At 34.1% G+C, this 14,982-nt stretch overlaps 2 protein-coding genes across 2 annotated transcripts in view; one reads left to right on the forward strand and one right to left on the reverse strand.

The window, feature by feature from the left end:
- Window positions 1-14,982, reverse strand: part of IMMP2L (inner mitochondrial membrane peptidase subunit 2) — a gene marked incomplete at its 5' end in the record, with an annotated part of 459,378 nt that overhangs the window by 259,147 nt on the left and 185,249 nt on the right. The gene's annotated exons all lie outside the window — the stretch shown is intronic.
- Window positions 9,177-11,303, forward strand: LRRN3 (leucine rich repeat neuronal 3; the record flags this gene model as incomplete). Its single annotated transcript, XM_080636369.1, has 1 exon — window positions 9,177-11,303. One exon carries the CDS (start codon window positions 9,177-9,179, stop codon window positions 11,301-11,303), a length of 2,127 nt encoding a protein of 708 aa, XP_080492495.1.

Below are 14,982 nucleotides of genomic sequence, written 5' to 3' on the forward strand. Positions count from 1 at the left end.
AAACAAACCAAAATACTCTCTGCAATCAGAAATTACAGTATTTCTATGAGCTGGTAATTTATAAGTATGCATAAATCACTCCAACTGACATAAAACACAGCAGAAAACAGAACTTTTATTTCTGAATCTTTCAAATAATATTCTGGTTTACACATTGTCAGGTTTTGCATCCTGAAATTGTTTTTTCATCAATCAATTTCTCTACATTGCATTAGCAAGATTAAAAAAAATCATCCATCTCTTTTGAACAATACATCTTGAAACTGGTTCCCCAGTTGGCTCAGAATGAAAGTAATTACCCAATATATTCACAACTATTATGTTAAAGCTCAATTTGGTAGGAAAATTCATGACACAAAAAACATCCACTCCTAAAAGCTCAAAAATCAATTATTTTTGTTTTTTTAAGTAAGGAATTTCTGCTTACTATTATGATGAGAATACTTTTTTCTCCTTCATGGATCTTAAGCCACATTCCATGTAATATAAGTAAACATCAAGTACTGTCTGGGACTGCAGCAGGATGTTCCTGATATAACTTCATTCATTAAGCCATTTCATATCTTTAGATTATTATAGTTCATAATCAGTACAGCGGACACTGGAAATTACTTTTTTTTAATTGTATAACAGCATTTACCTTGATATGAGCATTTCCCAAAACAAATCACACCTTTATCAAAAACTAAAAGGTGAATTCACTAACCATTAGAAGTCTGCCATTAAAGACTGACAATTTAAATTTAGGCCTTCCAAGCCTATAACTTTGCTGCTGAAAAAATATAAACTAAAAATTGTAACTCCTAAAATTATGATGTTTATCATTATCTAATTTTGTTACAGTGACCATTTTCCCATCATAAATCAAAAAAAAATATATATTATTAAATTCCAAAAAAAATATTATGTGCCAACTACAGCCACTATCTCTGTCTTTATTAAAACCACCTGAACAGAACTGTTTCTGTGTTTTAGGCTTGTTTAATATTTACATTTATGACCCACAAAGAAAAAAAAAATAAAATCACAAAATTCAGATTTTGCCAATAGCTCTGCTGGATTTTGGCTAAGCTTTTTTTACTAGTCAAATGTACTATACAACCGCAGAATCGGTATGGTAGCTTTCTAGAATATCAAGCCAAAACTGGTCTCACTCATCTTTAGCTTTGGCCATCTGCTTGAAGCATCTGGTAAATGGGTACATGCACCCACATCCAGAACGTGACTGCTCTCTTGCCAACTATGTGCCTAGGTAACTGCCAATATGTGCTTCTCCACTACTAACATGACAACTGTCAAAAAGAAGTTGAACATGTACGAATAAATCTAAATTAAACTAACACATTACTTTCCCAAGTTACAGCAATAATTTTTTTGCCATAATTGCTTGATAATAACAACCATAAATACATCATTTACACAGTGAAACCTTTCTAAGGCTAAGAACTATAACAAGAATGTCAAAGATCTAAGTACTTTGAAAGGTTATTTTTAACATTAAATCCTTGATATTTTTCTCTGATGACTAGAAAATATATATGTGGAGTTACTATTTAAGAAAAAATCAGAACAAGTAATCATAGAATCATAGAATAGTTAGGGTTGGAAAGGACCTTAAGATCATCTAGTTCCAATCCCCCTGCCATGGGCAGGGAATACTAGCAATGAGTTAATTTTTTAGATTAAAAATATCAGGACTATGTATTCAATATCTCATTTAAGAAGAAGGAATAAAACTCAGTTCAGATTATTTTCAAATTTTTTTACAATTAATTCAAGTATATAAAATTATGAGATATAGTCTAACTGCCACACATTAAAAATATTTCAAGAAGATTTGGAATACCATACTATAAATCAGAACATAAATGACAGACTACAACACAAATGGTAAAAAAATGTGCAACTTCCATTGAAATTCAGCCTTTTGTCATGTAAGCATACTTTTGAAACATTTCACTCAAAAATAATACCTAAAAATTATTTTGTACCCTTCATATTAGGATTAAAAACCAAAAAATAAATTAGGGAACTGTAGTTACTGAAATAATTCCTTTACCGAGTATCATCAAAAAACTTTTCATCTTCTTTTGCTATGACATTTATGAAAAGGTCAGATGTAGTCAATGGTTAGGGAGTGTGTGATTAAAAGTTAAAATCACATGAGAGAGAGATTTACAGACATAAGATTTAAAATGGAAGCCTGGAAAAGCAAGCCAGTATCATGATAGCAAGCTACTAGACTATGGATAGAGTTAAAAAATAAACCCAAGGATATTTGAAGATTGTGACTTCTATTTTTTATTTACTCTGCCTGAATCATCAGTTGTCCCTCTACTTGTACGTAAATTTTAAGCTCCACAGAGTAAAGCTCACAGTTTTGTTTTGAAGAAAGTTAGCACACAAGACAATGTGTTCCTTATCTACCCTCTGGCTTCAATGCACAATGCTGCTGCTGCCACCAAATTAATAATAGCAACAAAATTATATACTATTTCTATTGAGCACTGTGATTATGGCTGATAAAAACCTTACTTCACATGCAGGTGTTCCCATAGTTAGCTGCCTTTCCATGGTCAGTCATGGTTATCCAGTTTAAAACAGGTTAGAAAACAAATGCTGTATCTTTTCCATTTTTAAAAGGAGGTTTTACTAAATGGCCATTTAAGTCCATTGAAAAGTTATTCTAAAATAGTGTATGTAATAAATCATCACATACCATATGTAAATACTCCTTTGGCTTGCATTTTACTTCTTTGTTTTCATTGCATCTATTATAAATACTGCATTTTTGAAGCTTTATGATTTATTATATTGCAATATTTTCTGAAATACTATAATGTAATTTTTGAGAAAAGAAACAGAACTACAGTAAGTTCTTAATGAATTCTACATGCTGATAATTCCTCTAATATCTGTTAAATTGCATTAAGATAAAGTAAACGAGCACAAGGATAGTAGGCCAGACTCAATTAGTAAAAGGGTAAATCTCATGTAAATCTCGCTGAATCTATCTTTATTTCTAGATTAAAATAGCCTCAAAGCACATGATGTCCATGGATATAAAAAACTTTTAAAGATGCATAAAATCTTGTCATTCTAATCTTGTAATGTCTAAAGTGTGAGAATTTGTCCTATTTTACATTCATATTACACATTTTAAACTTGTGGCTTTCCCCAGGCAAGCTTATTGTAAGAAAAAAAAATTAAAAGATGTATATCAAGTTCACAAAATAAACACATATGCTGAAATAATTATTCAGACACTGCAAATTGCATTGAGGGTTAAATCATAGAATCATAGAATGGTTGGGGTTGGACAGGACCTTAAGAACATCTAGTTCCAACCCCCCTGCCATGGGGAGGGACATCTCACACTAGACCATGTTGCCCAAGGCTCTGCCCAACCTGGCCTTGAACACTTCCAGGGATGGAGCATTCACAACTTCCTTGGGTAGCTGTTAAAGTGCCTTACCCCTCTAGCAATAAATAATTTCTTCCTTATATCAAACCTAAATCTCCCCTGTTTAAGTTTGGAGCAATTGCCCCTTGTCCTATCACTACACTCCCTGATGAAGGGTCCCTCTCCAGCATCCTTGTATGCCCCCTTCAGATACTGGAAGGCTGCTATGAGGTCTCCAAGCAGCCTTCTCTTCTCCAGGTATACAAGTAGTTTTCCAATTTCCTTTACATCTTGCATGTAATGCTATTCAGGGTCAACCTGAAGTTCTAAAAATTAATCAATAGTAAAAAAGTAGATGTCCAAAATTAGTCAATATCCCAATAGGAAGCCATAATCAAGTTTTTCAGACATGTTCAGGTACTTTAGATACTCACTTTTGAGGACTTTCAAAATCCAAATGTCACCTGATACTGTCAGCTGCCCAAGTTGAACACCTCAGAACTGGGATTGTCAAAACCACACTAATTTCCAAAAATCCTCATTCATGTTTTAATGTGAAACTACAATGGCTATATGGAAGCATATAAAACATTGAAAGCCTAATACAGTGAACTGTTAATTTGTATTTGTAAAAAGAAACAGGATTCTGCACGAAACTCTTTGATCCAGAGAGTGGAATGAAAGTGAGAGTACATATGCTAGCAAAAATTCTTTCGATTTTTACATAGCATATAAAATTTCCAGCAACCATATTGGACTGCCTAGTAGAGCTTACTTCTAGAAATACTTTACTTCAAGAGTGATTCTGTTATGCAAATCCATCATATTATCTTTTTATGCTTTAACCTAAACTTGTAGTCCTCCTTAGTCAAACTTTCTGTACATAATTCAACAAAAACATCCCACTTACATTTTTAAAGAGGGGAAGAAAAAAAATCAAACAGATTTTTGTGCCAGTTCTTGAATATGTCAAATTTACAAGTTGTTGCATCTTTTTATCAATAGTGCTGCAATAGAAAATTCCCCAAGGAAATATTTTTTATTTTGATAATTTTGATAACAGAACAAACAAGGAAAGATTGCTCCATAAAAGTATCGGAAAGATGTTACATGTTCAAATGGAAGTCTGTACATACCCATAACATTTAAAAAAACTCTCCAAAAATGTAAGTGCTGTACTACAATAAAGTGAGGTATGAAATGTGTCATGCTCAATTTTTGGTTAGTGACATTTCCAGATCTCTGTCCACAGAACTGCTCAAAGTGGTTATAATGACAAGAAGTGAGAAGTGGCTTTTTCAATTGATATGTTTGAAAGGTACCTTTGTATGAACAGCTGTGTTTTCAAAATGCTTGCCACCTCTAAATTGGTCCTTGTGAAGTGAACTGTTTGCCTTATTGCCAGCAGGGCACATTGCAGTGTAGCTGCTGCATTTTTAGTTTTTATCACTGTCTCTCTAACTGCTGAAGTGGAAAAGAAAGATTGCCAAAATCTGACGTGTTTCTTTCCCTTTCTGCCCACTCTGACTTTGTTCTTAGCTGTCTGTTGCTCCAGTGATGAGAAACATTGCTCAGTTTATTCACTCTTTGAATGTCTTTTCCAGCTCAAATAATGGTGATACCCTCTTGTAAACTAAGGCTCCAGCTGTCAATAGCAGTGAATGAAACAAACCTAATTAGGACATAGCAATCATTGTCTACACAAGAGATAATTAGGCTGCAAAAAGTCACACACATCAGGTTGCCTTTTTCTAAAAGCAAGAGATAATAGCTTAAAAGCGAGAGGCATGCTGTATTTAATAAGACAGTAAGTATGGACTGCAATAGGGATGGACTTCCAGAAGAAATTAAGTCATCTGTCCATGAAGATTTAAACAGTTTCGGGACAGAAGTTCTAGTAAGGAAAACAATAATAAAAATACTGAATAGCATTACTAACTTTTTAGATGCAGACTGTTTAATTGATACATTAGGAAGAAAAGCGTATCATTTTATCTAGATGAGGAACTACATGTACAATCAGAGTGCACAGAAGATTTATATATGTAGCAGAGGAAAGAATTTCATCAGAGGCCAAAACTGCAATGCATAGGTCCTGCTGCTGCTTATGTGGAAACACTTTTACCACAGCTCAGCTTACTGCGGATAATTTTCAGCTGAGCCTTATCTCTACAAGCTTTTCTATTGCACCAGAGTAGGTACAAGTTTTAAGAATCACTTGCATTGCATCAAAACTCCTGAGAGATCACCAAAACCTACTAACAAAAGTGGCAAAATAAAAACAATATTTTTGCTTAACAGGTGATGTTGACATAATTGCATTATTTGATTTTAATTTTTTTTTAAGAAATTATCTACCTTTGCACAGAAACCTCTGTATATGTAAATCTCAGATACTTCAAATACTACGGAAAGGAACAGGACAAATAACTTTCAGTTCTCTTTGGCCTTTTACTACCTTTAAAACCAGGCATTTGAAATGCAAAATTTCACTAAAACTCCAGATGCTATGAAAAACTTAGCTTTAAAAGCACTGAAACACATTAATAAAAATTCTAAAAATCACTGTTAGTATATAATTTTGATCTTTATTTAGTGCTATCATTATAGATTTACTACTATCAGTACAATAATGAAGAAAAGGAATCAGTGCATTTCAAAAGTTTAAAGTATCACAATGTTAAATGCTTATTCTCCGATACAAACATCTCTGTGACACTATGCTCTTTAAGGAAATAGAACTTCAGTTACAGTTTATAGCGTTGATTACAAGATATAAATTTACATGAGGTTTATTTTATTACAGTAAACTGCAGCTCACTTCTCAGAAATACTATGTACATATCCCAAGGTAAGAAATTAATTGCATTCACACAGATACACACATAATGAACAAGTTGGCATATTCAAAGTCGTACTGCATAACTTGATTCTGATTTTTGGTCTCTTCAAGTGCGACCAGAAAACTTAACATCAGCAGTCCATGTTTCCTTACTTTTTTTGTCAACACTGTATATCAGAGTCACACAATATTACTATTAAATACAAAAATATTTTGCCAGAAAGCCCACTCCAATATATATGACATTAAAATATCCACTTGTGCCCTTAGTTTTGGCTTGTGAATCCCACAGAAGTTGCAGTATAAAGTCAGGAGGTGCATAAACTCAAATCCAGGAACATGTTGGCTCTGTGTACATGAAAATGCAGTAGTTTACATGCTCCAACTGTTACAGCCTCTCGAATGCCTGGGACACACATGAAACGTTCATTTTGGTCCACATCCTCTCTTTCAGTGGCCAAATGTCCAAGGAGGAGCATAAAACCAGGTCAGTTATGTAGCTATGCTTCCCCAGAATACTTTCCTGGTACCTCTACAGAGCAGAAATCCCTGAGAATCATAGTGGGATCAGAACGGTGAGATTAGATATCTGCAGTAGCAGTCTGTTTCATTTCAATTAATTTACTATTCAGGTAAGATTTCTGATCAGCTTTCAATTACTATAAACTTACATTTTGTATTTGCCATGCTTACACATACATTTTAATATAAAATCCAAATAAAATTCCAAAAGTCAATGGGACTCATGCTTTAGGAAGTGCATCAAGAACATGACTCAATAAATTCCCTCCATTGCCATCTTCTTTTCTCCCTACATAGTAAATTACATTCGTGCATTTGACATAGAACGAATTCCATTGAGATCTTTAGTAAATAGGACAGTACTCCATATAGGTGTATTACCTTGTCTCCTGGAGGCAAAATTGAGAACAAGTTATAGGCCTTAACTGTACAATGCAAACCTTTATTTTTCTTAAAGCCTCAAGTTCATCTAATTTCTCAGAACAAAGGAAGAGATTACATTTTCACTATTTCAGTCCGTATGTCTTTGCATTTCAGTAGGCCATTTGCATAAAAACATATTATTAATACTTAAAACAGCAGAATGTTTTCTGTATGTTTATCTCACACATTGTCTGTTCATTTTATTAATACACTTACAAGTTAAAATACAATATTAAATGTCCTTAAATGTACTTAACACAAACAGCAGCCTCAAAGACTTGACAAATGTATTTCAAACTGGCCTAATGTCACTGACATGCTCCAACACCTTTCCTCTGAGCTGCTACGGAATGCCTATGTAGTCAATATGCCCAATCCTTGGGCCTGGAAAGAAAATCTGAAATCCATACCCTTGACACTTGACTTTAGCAATTTTATCTGTACCAGCAACACCTCAGAAGTTACTTATTAATGTCAATGAAGCCTTGATCTTACAGTTTGTGAACAATGTCACTATGAATTTTGACGCTAGGGGCAAGGGGAGAAAGGGCATAAATGTGTATCATATGAAGTCTTCTGGACAATAGTGTGAAGTCTATATTCTGAAGTAAAGTAACCAGTTAATGTGTACTACTTCGTATATATGAAGGTTTTGAATCATATGGCTTGGAACAAAATGTACGCTGAAAGTAGAATATTTTTTTCTCCATAACAAGCAAGTACATAACAAAAATCTGGAGAGGATACATTTGATGCTTCAAGATGCTAAGGCTTCAGTCTTTACTATAATTTAGGACATGAAGAAAATCTGAAACTTCACATCAAATTTCAGATTCTTGCAGAGCTACAGACCAAAGAAACAATTGCTAATGTAATTTTTTTTCCTTCTTACTCTAAAGACATTTTTCTGTTGTTATTATTATTCCTTGCATTTGAAGTTACTGAAGCCAAAATAAGCAAGCCAGTAATTAGCCTGAATTTGCCAAGATGACAAGCTATTTATTATGGGGTACATATTTCTTTCTAATTATCACTTTAAAGAAAAGTTTTCTTCCTAAACAGCAGCTTCAAAAAGAATTAGAAAATTATAAAGCCTGTGGATTATCAATTTTGTATATTTCTGTACAAGTATTTTACAGGCTTGCCTAACAGTGTAATCATTAGGAAGGCGTGTTAATCCCATCATTCCATTTTCCTTTGATTACACATATATTATGTTCTTTCTACTTTATGTTCAAAAGTTAAGTATTCATGCTCTGTAGGATTTTGCTCAGTGTTTACATTTTCAAAGCCAACAGAACTCAGTCTGCTTCTAGTGATAATGGAAAGAAAAAAGAAAATATTTTAAAGGACCATAAAATATGTAGAAAATTTCACTGATATATTTTGCTTTATACTTTGTGGATCTTCATCTTTCCGTACAGCAATGCTCCACTGGATGTATGACAAGCTACAAGTCTAAAGATATATTACTATATTAACTTCATTTATGCTATCTGGACACCACTACAATACTCTAGGCACCACAGTAATTTTCTTCTCTTACTTGCAATGATTAACATTAGAGAGCAAAAGATATCTAAATTAATTTATAACTTTATAGTTTCTTACACTAATTATTTCCTCTTCTTCTATTTTAGGTCACCCTGTCATTCCTGCAAACACTAATCAATCATGGGATTTGAAGTTAATACTACTAAATAAATGAATTGCTTAATCTCCTATGACCATCTATACATACTTCATCTTCACAAAGCTTATAAATTTTATGTCATCAAGGACAGATTGACCTTCATTTCCACAAAATGCCTCTTACTACTGGACAAGTTTACAAATTTATCACTTATCCTCAGGAAGAAAGTCCTTCACGATCATCATTTCACAAATGCAAGTGTGCGCTTTATCAACTGACCAGGCCATACTGAATTCCAAACTCATAACTGTGGATTATCAACACGTGTTACTTTTCTGAACATTTGAGCTAAGATGAAGGACATGCAACTCAAAATTAATTTTCTACTTGGCCTAGTTATCACTGCACTAGTACAAGCTGTAGAAAAAAAAGCAGACTGCCCAGAGTCATGTATATGTGAGATCAGACCATGGTTCACCCCAAGGTCTGTGTATATGGATGCTCCAACAGTGGATTGCAATGATTTAGGCCTTTTTAACTTTCCAGCCAGACTGCCTGCTGACACACAAGTTCTGCTTCTACAGACTAATAATATTGAAAACATTGAACAGTCAGTAGACTTCCCAGTGAATTTAACTGGTCTAGATTTATCTCAGAACAATTTATCTTCAGTGACCAGTATTAATCTTAGAAAGACACCACAGCTGCTTTCAGTGTACCTTGAAGAAAACAAACTTACTGAACTCCCTGAAGAATGTCTCTCTGGACTCCACAATTTACAAGAGCTTTATATTAATCATAATCTGCTTTCTGTTATTGCACCAGGAGCTTTCATAGGCCTCAATAATCTTCTTAGACTTCATCTCAATTCAAATGGTCTGCAAATGATCAACAGGAAGTGGTTTGAAGCTACTCCTAATCTTGAAATTCTCATGATTGGAGAAAACCCAATAATCAGAATTGAAGATATGAATTTTAAGCCTCTTATCAATCTACGCAGCCTAGTTTTAGCAGGCATAAATCTCACTGAAATACCAGATAATGCTTTGGCTGGCCTTGACAATTTAGAAAGCATCTCCTTTTACGACAATAGATTTGTCAGAGTGCCCCACATTGCTCTTCAAAAGGCCACAAAACTTAAATTTCTGGATCTAAATAAAAATCCCATTAACAGAATACGACAAGGAGATTTTAGCAATATGCTGCACCTAAAAGAGTTAGGAATTAATAACATGCCTGAACTGATTTCTATAGATGGTCTTGCCGTTAATAATTTGCCAGACTTAAGAAAAATAGAAGCTACCAATAACCCCAGATTATCATACATTCATCCAAATGCATTCTACAGACTGCCCAAGCTGGAATCTCTCATGCTTAACAGCAACGCACTGAGTGCCCTTTACCACAGTACAATAGAATCCTTGCCTAACCTTAAAGAAGTTAGTATACACAGCAATCCCATTAGATGCGATTGTGTCATCCGCTGGATTAACATGAATAAAACAAACATTCGTTTCATGGAGCCGGAGTCCCTGTTTTGTGTAGACCCCCCTGAATTTCAAGGCCAGAATGTGAGACAGATACACTTCCGGGAAATGATGGAAATCTGTCTCCCCCTGATAGCTCCTGAAAGTTTTCCATCTACTTTGGATTTGAAAACTGGCAGCCATATTTCCTTACACTGCAGAGCAACAGCAGAACCAGAACCTGAAATCTACTGGATAACACCATCAGGACACAAACTTTTGCCTAATACTATTTCTAACAAATACTACATTCATTCCGAAGGAACATTGGACATAAGAGATATAACACAAAAAGAAAGTGGCTTATACACATGTATAGCAACGAATTTAGTTGGGGCAGACCTAAAGTCAGTCATGATTAAAGTGGATGGTTCTTTCCCTCAAGACAGCAATGGATCTCTGAATATTAAAATAAAAGACATAAAATCTAATTCTGTTTTGGTTTCATGGAAGGCAAGTTCTAAAATTCTGAAATCCAGTGTTAGATGGACAGCCTTTCCGAAAGCTGAAAACTCTCGAGCTGCACAGAGTGCTCGAATACCATCTGACATAAAGGTATACAATCTTACACATCTAAATCCATCAACTGAATACAAAATCTGTATAGATATTCCCACTATCTATTCACAGAATAAGAAACAATGTGTCAACGTAACCACAAAAGGACTGGACTTGGCAGTGAAAGGTTATGAAAAGAACAACATAATAGGATTCTTTGCCTGCCTTGGAGCTCTTTTGGGAATCATCTCTGTGATATATCTCTACAGTTGCATCTCACGTGAGATGAACTATGATGTTGGACACAGCTATCTAAAGAATTACCTGAAGAAACAATCCTTTTCACTCAATGAGCTTTATCCTCCCCTGATCAGTCTTTGGGACATGGGCAAAGAAAAAAGCACAGCAATGGAAGTAAAAGCAACTGTAATAGGTGTACCAACCAATATGTCATAAATGTGTCAGTATATCACTTAATTCCTGAAATAAAAAGCACATGACTGCATTTGTGCTGAACAAAAAGGCAACAAAAAAATAATTTCTTTCACTTAGGAACTAGACATCTGGACTTTGCTGCTGCTGGCAAATGGGAATATGTACCCACTCAGCATAAGAGAATTTTAACTGATTGGTTTCTAACGGTATTCTACCAACCAAATACAATTAACTTCATTTTCTAGAACTTTGATGGGACTTTGAAGTCTGGAATACAGTGCAAGTAGCCAAGAACATTTTCTGTATTTTTTTTTTATTATTATATAAAAGTAGTGGAACTGAGCAATACCTCCTTCTCTGCTGTATTACACACTCTAGCCACGAGTTTTTGAAGTGAACAGGTATACTAGGATTGACACATGGTGTAATGAAATGGACAAATTCTGTAGAGTAGACACAGTGAGTATGTGAATTTTTTTTATGAGGAAAATACATTTTTGATTAAAATCAAAATAGTTTTTGGCTTGTTTGTTTCTAAACAAAACATTCTGGGTGCTCTTGTCTGACAATAAACAAACTCATTCTAGGGTCTGACAAAATATCTCCTTACATATAATCTGTTAAAATACCAGTTTGAGCACACAGGATATTTTTGCTGGGTTTAGGCTGTATAACTGCAATAAACTACAAAATAAATATTTTTATAAAGTACTTACCCATAATAATAACACACATATTTTAAACAGTGCTTATTGTGGGAAGAAGAAGAGAGAAGGTGGGCAGGAAGGAGACATAAAACTGATAGGGAAATAGATTGTTAGCTACTGATAAAAGCAAGTTTTGAGCTGCTTTGGTATTTTCCCAGAAGCCTGAAAACTAAATGCAATGTTTTGATTCAGATAACATAAATCCAATATTTTGTATTCAGTCAAAAGGGTAATTCAGTTACCAATAATGTCTAAACTTCAGGCTGGCCATACAGGGAACTCAGCTTGAATAATTTAAATGATAGTAAGGTTTTCTTTCTGGACCTGCACACTTCTGTTCAGCATAAACAACTTACTAGCCAAAAAACCTTCTCAGCTTTAACAATATATGACTGACAGAAACATTATTAGTAGAAATTAAATGAAACAAAATGAAAAGAGAACAATGAATACCTGCTGCTGCCCGTAAGCAGAGAATGTGCACAAGAAGCTGATGATCAGAATGGTGATTACAAATGAAACCCAATTCTCTTAGGACGGAAAAAGTGATTACTCCTAAGCTCAGTAAAGACACCTGACCATTGAAATACCTGATGAAAAGAAATGGTACCTCCTGAAAAGAAAGCAATAGCAAATTTTTTATGTTATTTTAGTTTGTATGTATGAAAAAAAAATTAGGAAGAATGAAGAAACAAATATTATTACTGGACATTGTGCTTAAGGAAGAAAGTATTCATAGAATGCCTAGGTAACTTGAATTGCAAAGTAAAAATAGGGGTGACAAACATTTCTTGTAAGTCTTTAGTAGACTTTAACATTATTTAAACTCTATAATAAGATCTATTTTACCTTCCTCAACTTGTTTGAGGTAAACATTTCCCTGGAATTGCTGAAAAAATTTTTGCAGATAAAACAAAAATAATTAATTCTTGTATTTAGACGTGATCAGAAGAGTTACATCCTGTACTTAGACATTAACTTTTCCACTTATTTATAGTTTGCTGCATACTTTCAAAATATTATTAGTGTATAAACACTTATAACATCAGAAAATAATTTCAGTTTACCTACTACTAATGAATAACTTGTTTTCATGTTATAGATGCCCTTTTTCTAGTTAAATCCCAAGATTTTTAAACCACACAAAGGTAATTTCAAAAGTTGCTAAAGACAGAAAGAACCTGATTCTAATTTTAAGCTACTAAAAGTTAAGCTATTCATAGAGTTGATATATTTCACTGAAGAAGTAAGTTTACAAACCTGACAAATCGCTATCGGACACAAGGGCCCACTGAAATGAAGCACAGGAATGCTGAGATGCCGTGACGGGTTTCAGAACAACGGACAGCTCCGGATGAGCTGTTACTGAGCAAAGGTAGCTCTAAAGGGACCCGTCACCAAGCAGATATACTAGGTGTTCAAGCACAGGTTGGACAGGGCTTTGGCCAGCCTGGCCTAGTGGAAGGTTTCTCTGCCTGTGGCAGGGGGGGTTGCATCTAGGGCAACCAGATGTTCTTCAAGGTCCCTTTCAAGCCGAGCCGTTCTATGATTCAAGGTTTACCTTTGGAATAAAGCTACATTTAGAACTTACAACTCCTAGGACTTAGAAAATTTTTTTCAGGCAAAAATATCTCTGCGCAATATTATAAAACAGCATAAGAATAAAAGTCTAACGGAGAGCACTGATAAGAGGACTTGTCCCCCTCACAGAATAAGTACAGGCCTTATTTACTTCATTTAAGTATCTCATTTAAAGTTTCTGTTCATAGAATATATTTTTATATAGAAGAATTCTACACTAACCTTTTGAAAGCTTAAATGTAACTATATACATCTCATAAATATCTGAATTGTTTCATACTTTATACTGATATCAAATGAGAATATGCCTTACATTTTAAACAAAACTGATTATCCTGTTGCTAATCATTTAGATGCAAATTATTTTCTTTATATCACGAAAAAGGGAAATATAATCGCATTTTCTTAAAGTAGCTTTGCAATCCTCCTCTCAAGTGACCTTGATTAAACCATTTTACAAATTTATACCTCTCTTTCTGTGAAAGTATCTCTGAAAGAATATGCTGAGTTTTTGTTTTCAGCATATTGACAAGATGCATCTTCTGTAACTAACCATCAAGTAATATTCTTTATTGTGCAAATATGGCTTCACTGCTATCACTCAAAAGTGAAAATTTAAAAAATAATAGGAAAATGTCTGTAAGAACAGAGTCAGCAATGTCTCTGCAATAGGTTACAAGATCACAGATTTTTTAGTAACTCATAGAATAAAACATTTGTGATTTGGTAGGGGTGCTTAACTGATGGGGCACAAAGGAGGAGTACAACTGCAATAATGAGAACAGGTATATTCCTTCAAAGAGTTCGTACTCTTACCAAAGGATCTGCAGAAATAAATGCTTCCAGGTTTAGACTAAAACTTTTAAATGACATTTACCAGCAAATTTGAGTTAATACAAACATTCAATTATTTGTGAATTTATGTCAACAGCATTACAATTCTTCAGTATTCTACTGAGGTTTTAAATAATTCAGAATTGAAATATTATGTATTTTCAGCAGAAATGCAAGTTCAGTGATATTTTTTGATCAAATTCTAGTTACTGTAAGAACATGTTAAGGGCAAAAAGCATGTTGGAGGTGAGGCTGTTTAAACCCACTTAAATTAGAATTCAGGTGCATATTGATTAATGAATGGTTATTTGATCCTTTTCTTATATACATGTGTGTGTGTGTGTGAAGTACTTCTGTTATATTAGCAACATGTTAGTCTGTCTGAGACTTCTATTTCATTATATCTGTACTGCATTATTATATCTACTAGAAAAGAGTAGTATCTTGTAGAACACGTGGCAAAGATTTCAACGGCAGTACTGTGAACCATCCACTATCCATATAAGCATAGTGTCTTTAATACCTACACAGAAGCATCTCCACAATATCAGCCAAAAAAAACCTCTAAAAAGATTCAT

The sequence above is a fragment of the Psittacula echo genome (genome assembly GCF_963264785.1).
Source record: "Psittacula echo genome assembly, chromosome: 1".
NCBI classification, from domain to species: domain Eukaryota; kingdom Metazoa; phylum Chordata; class Aves; order Psittaciformes; family Psittacidae; genus Psittacula; species Psittacula echo.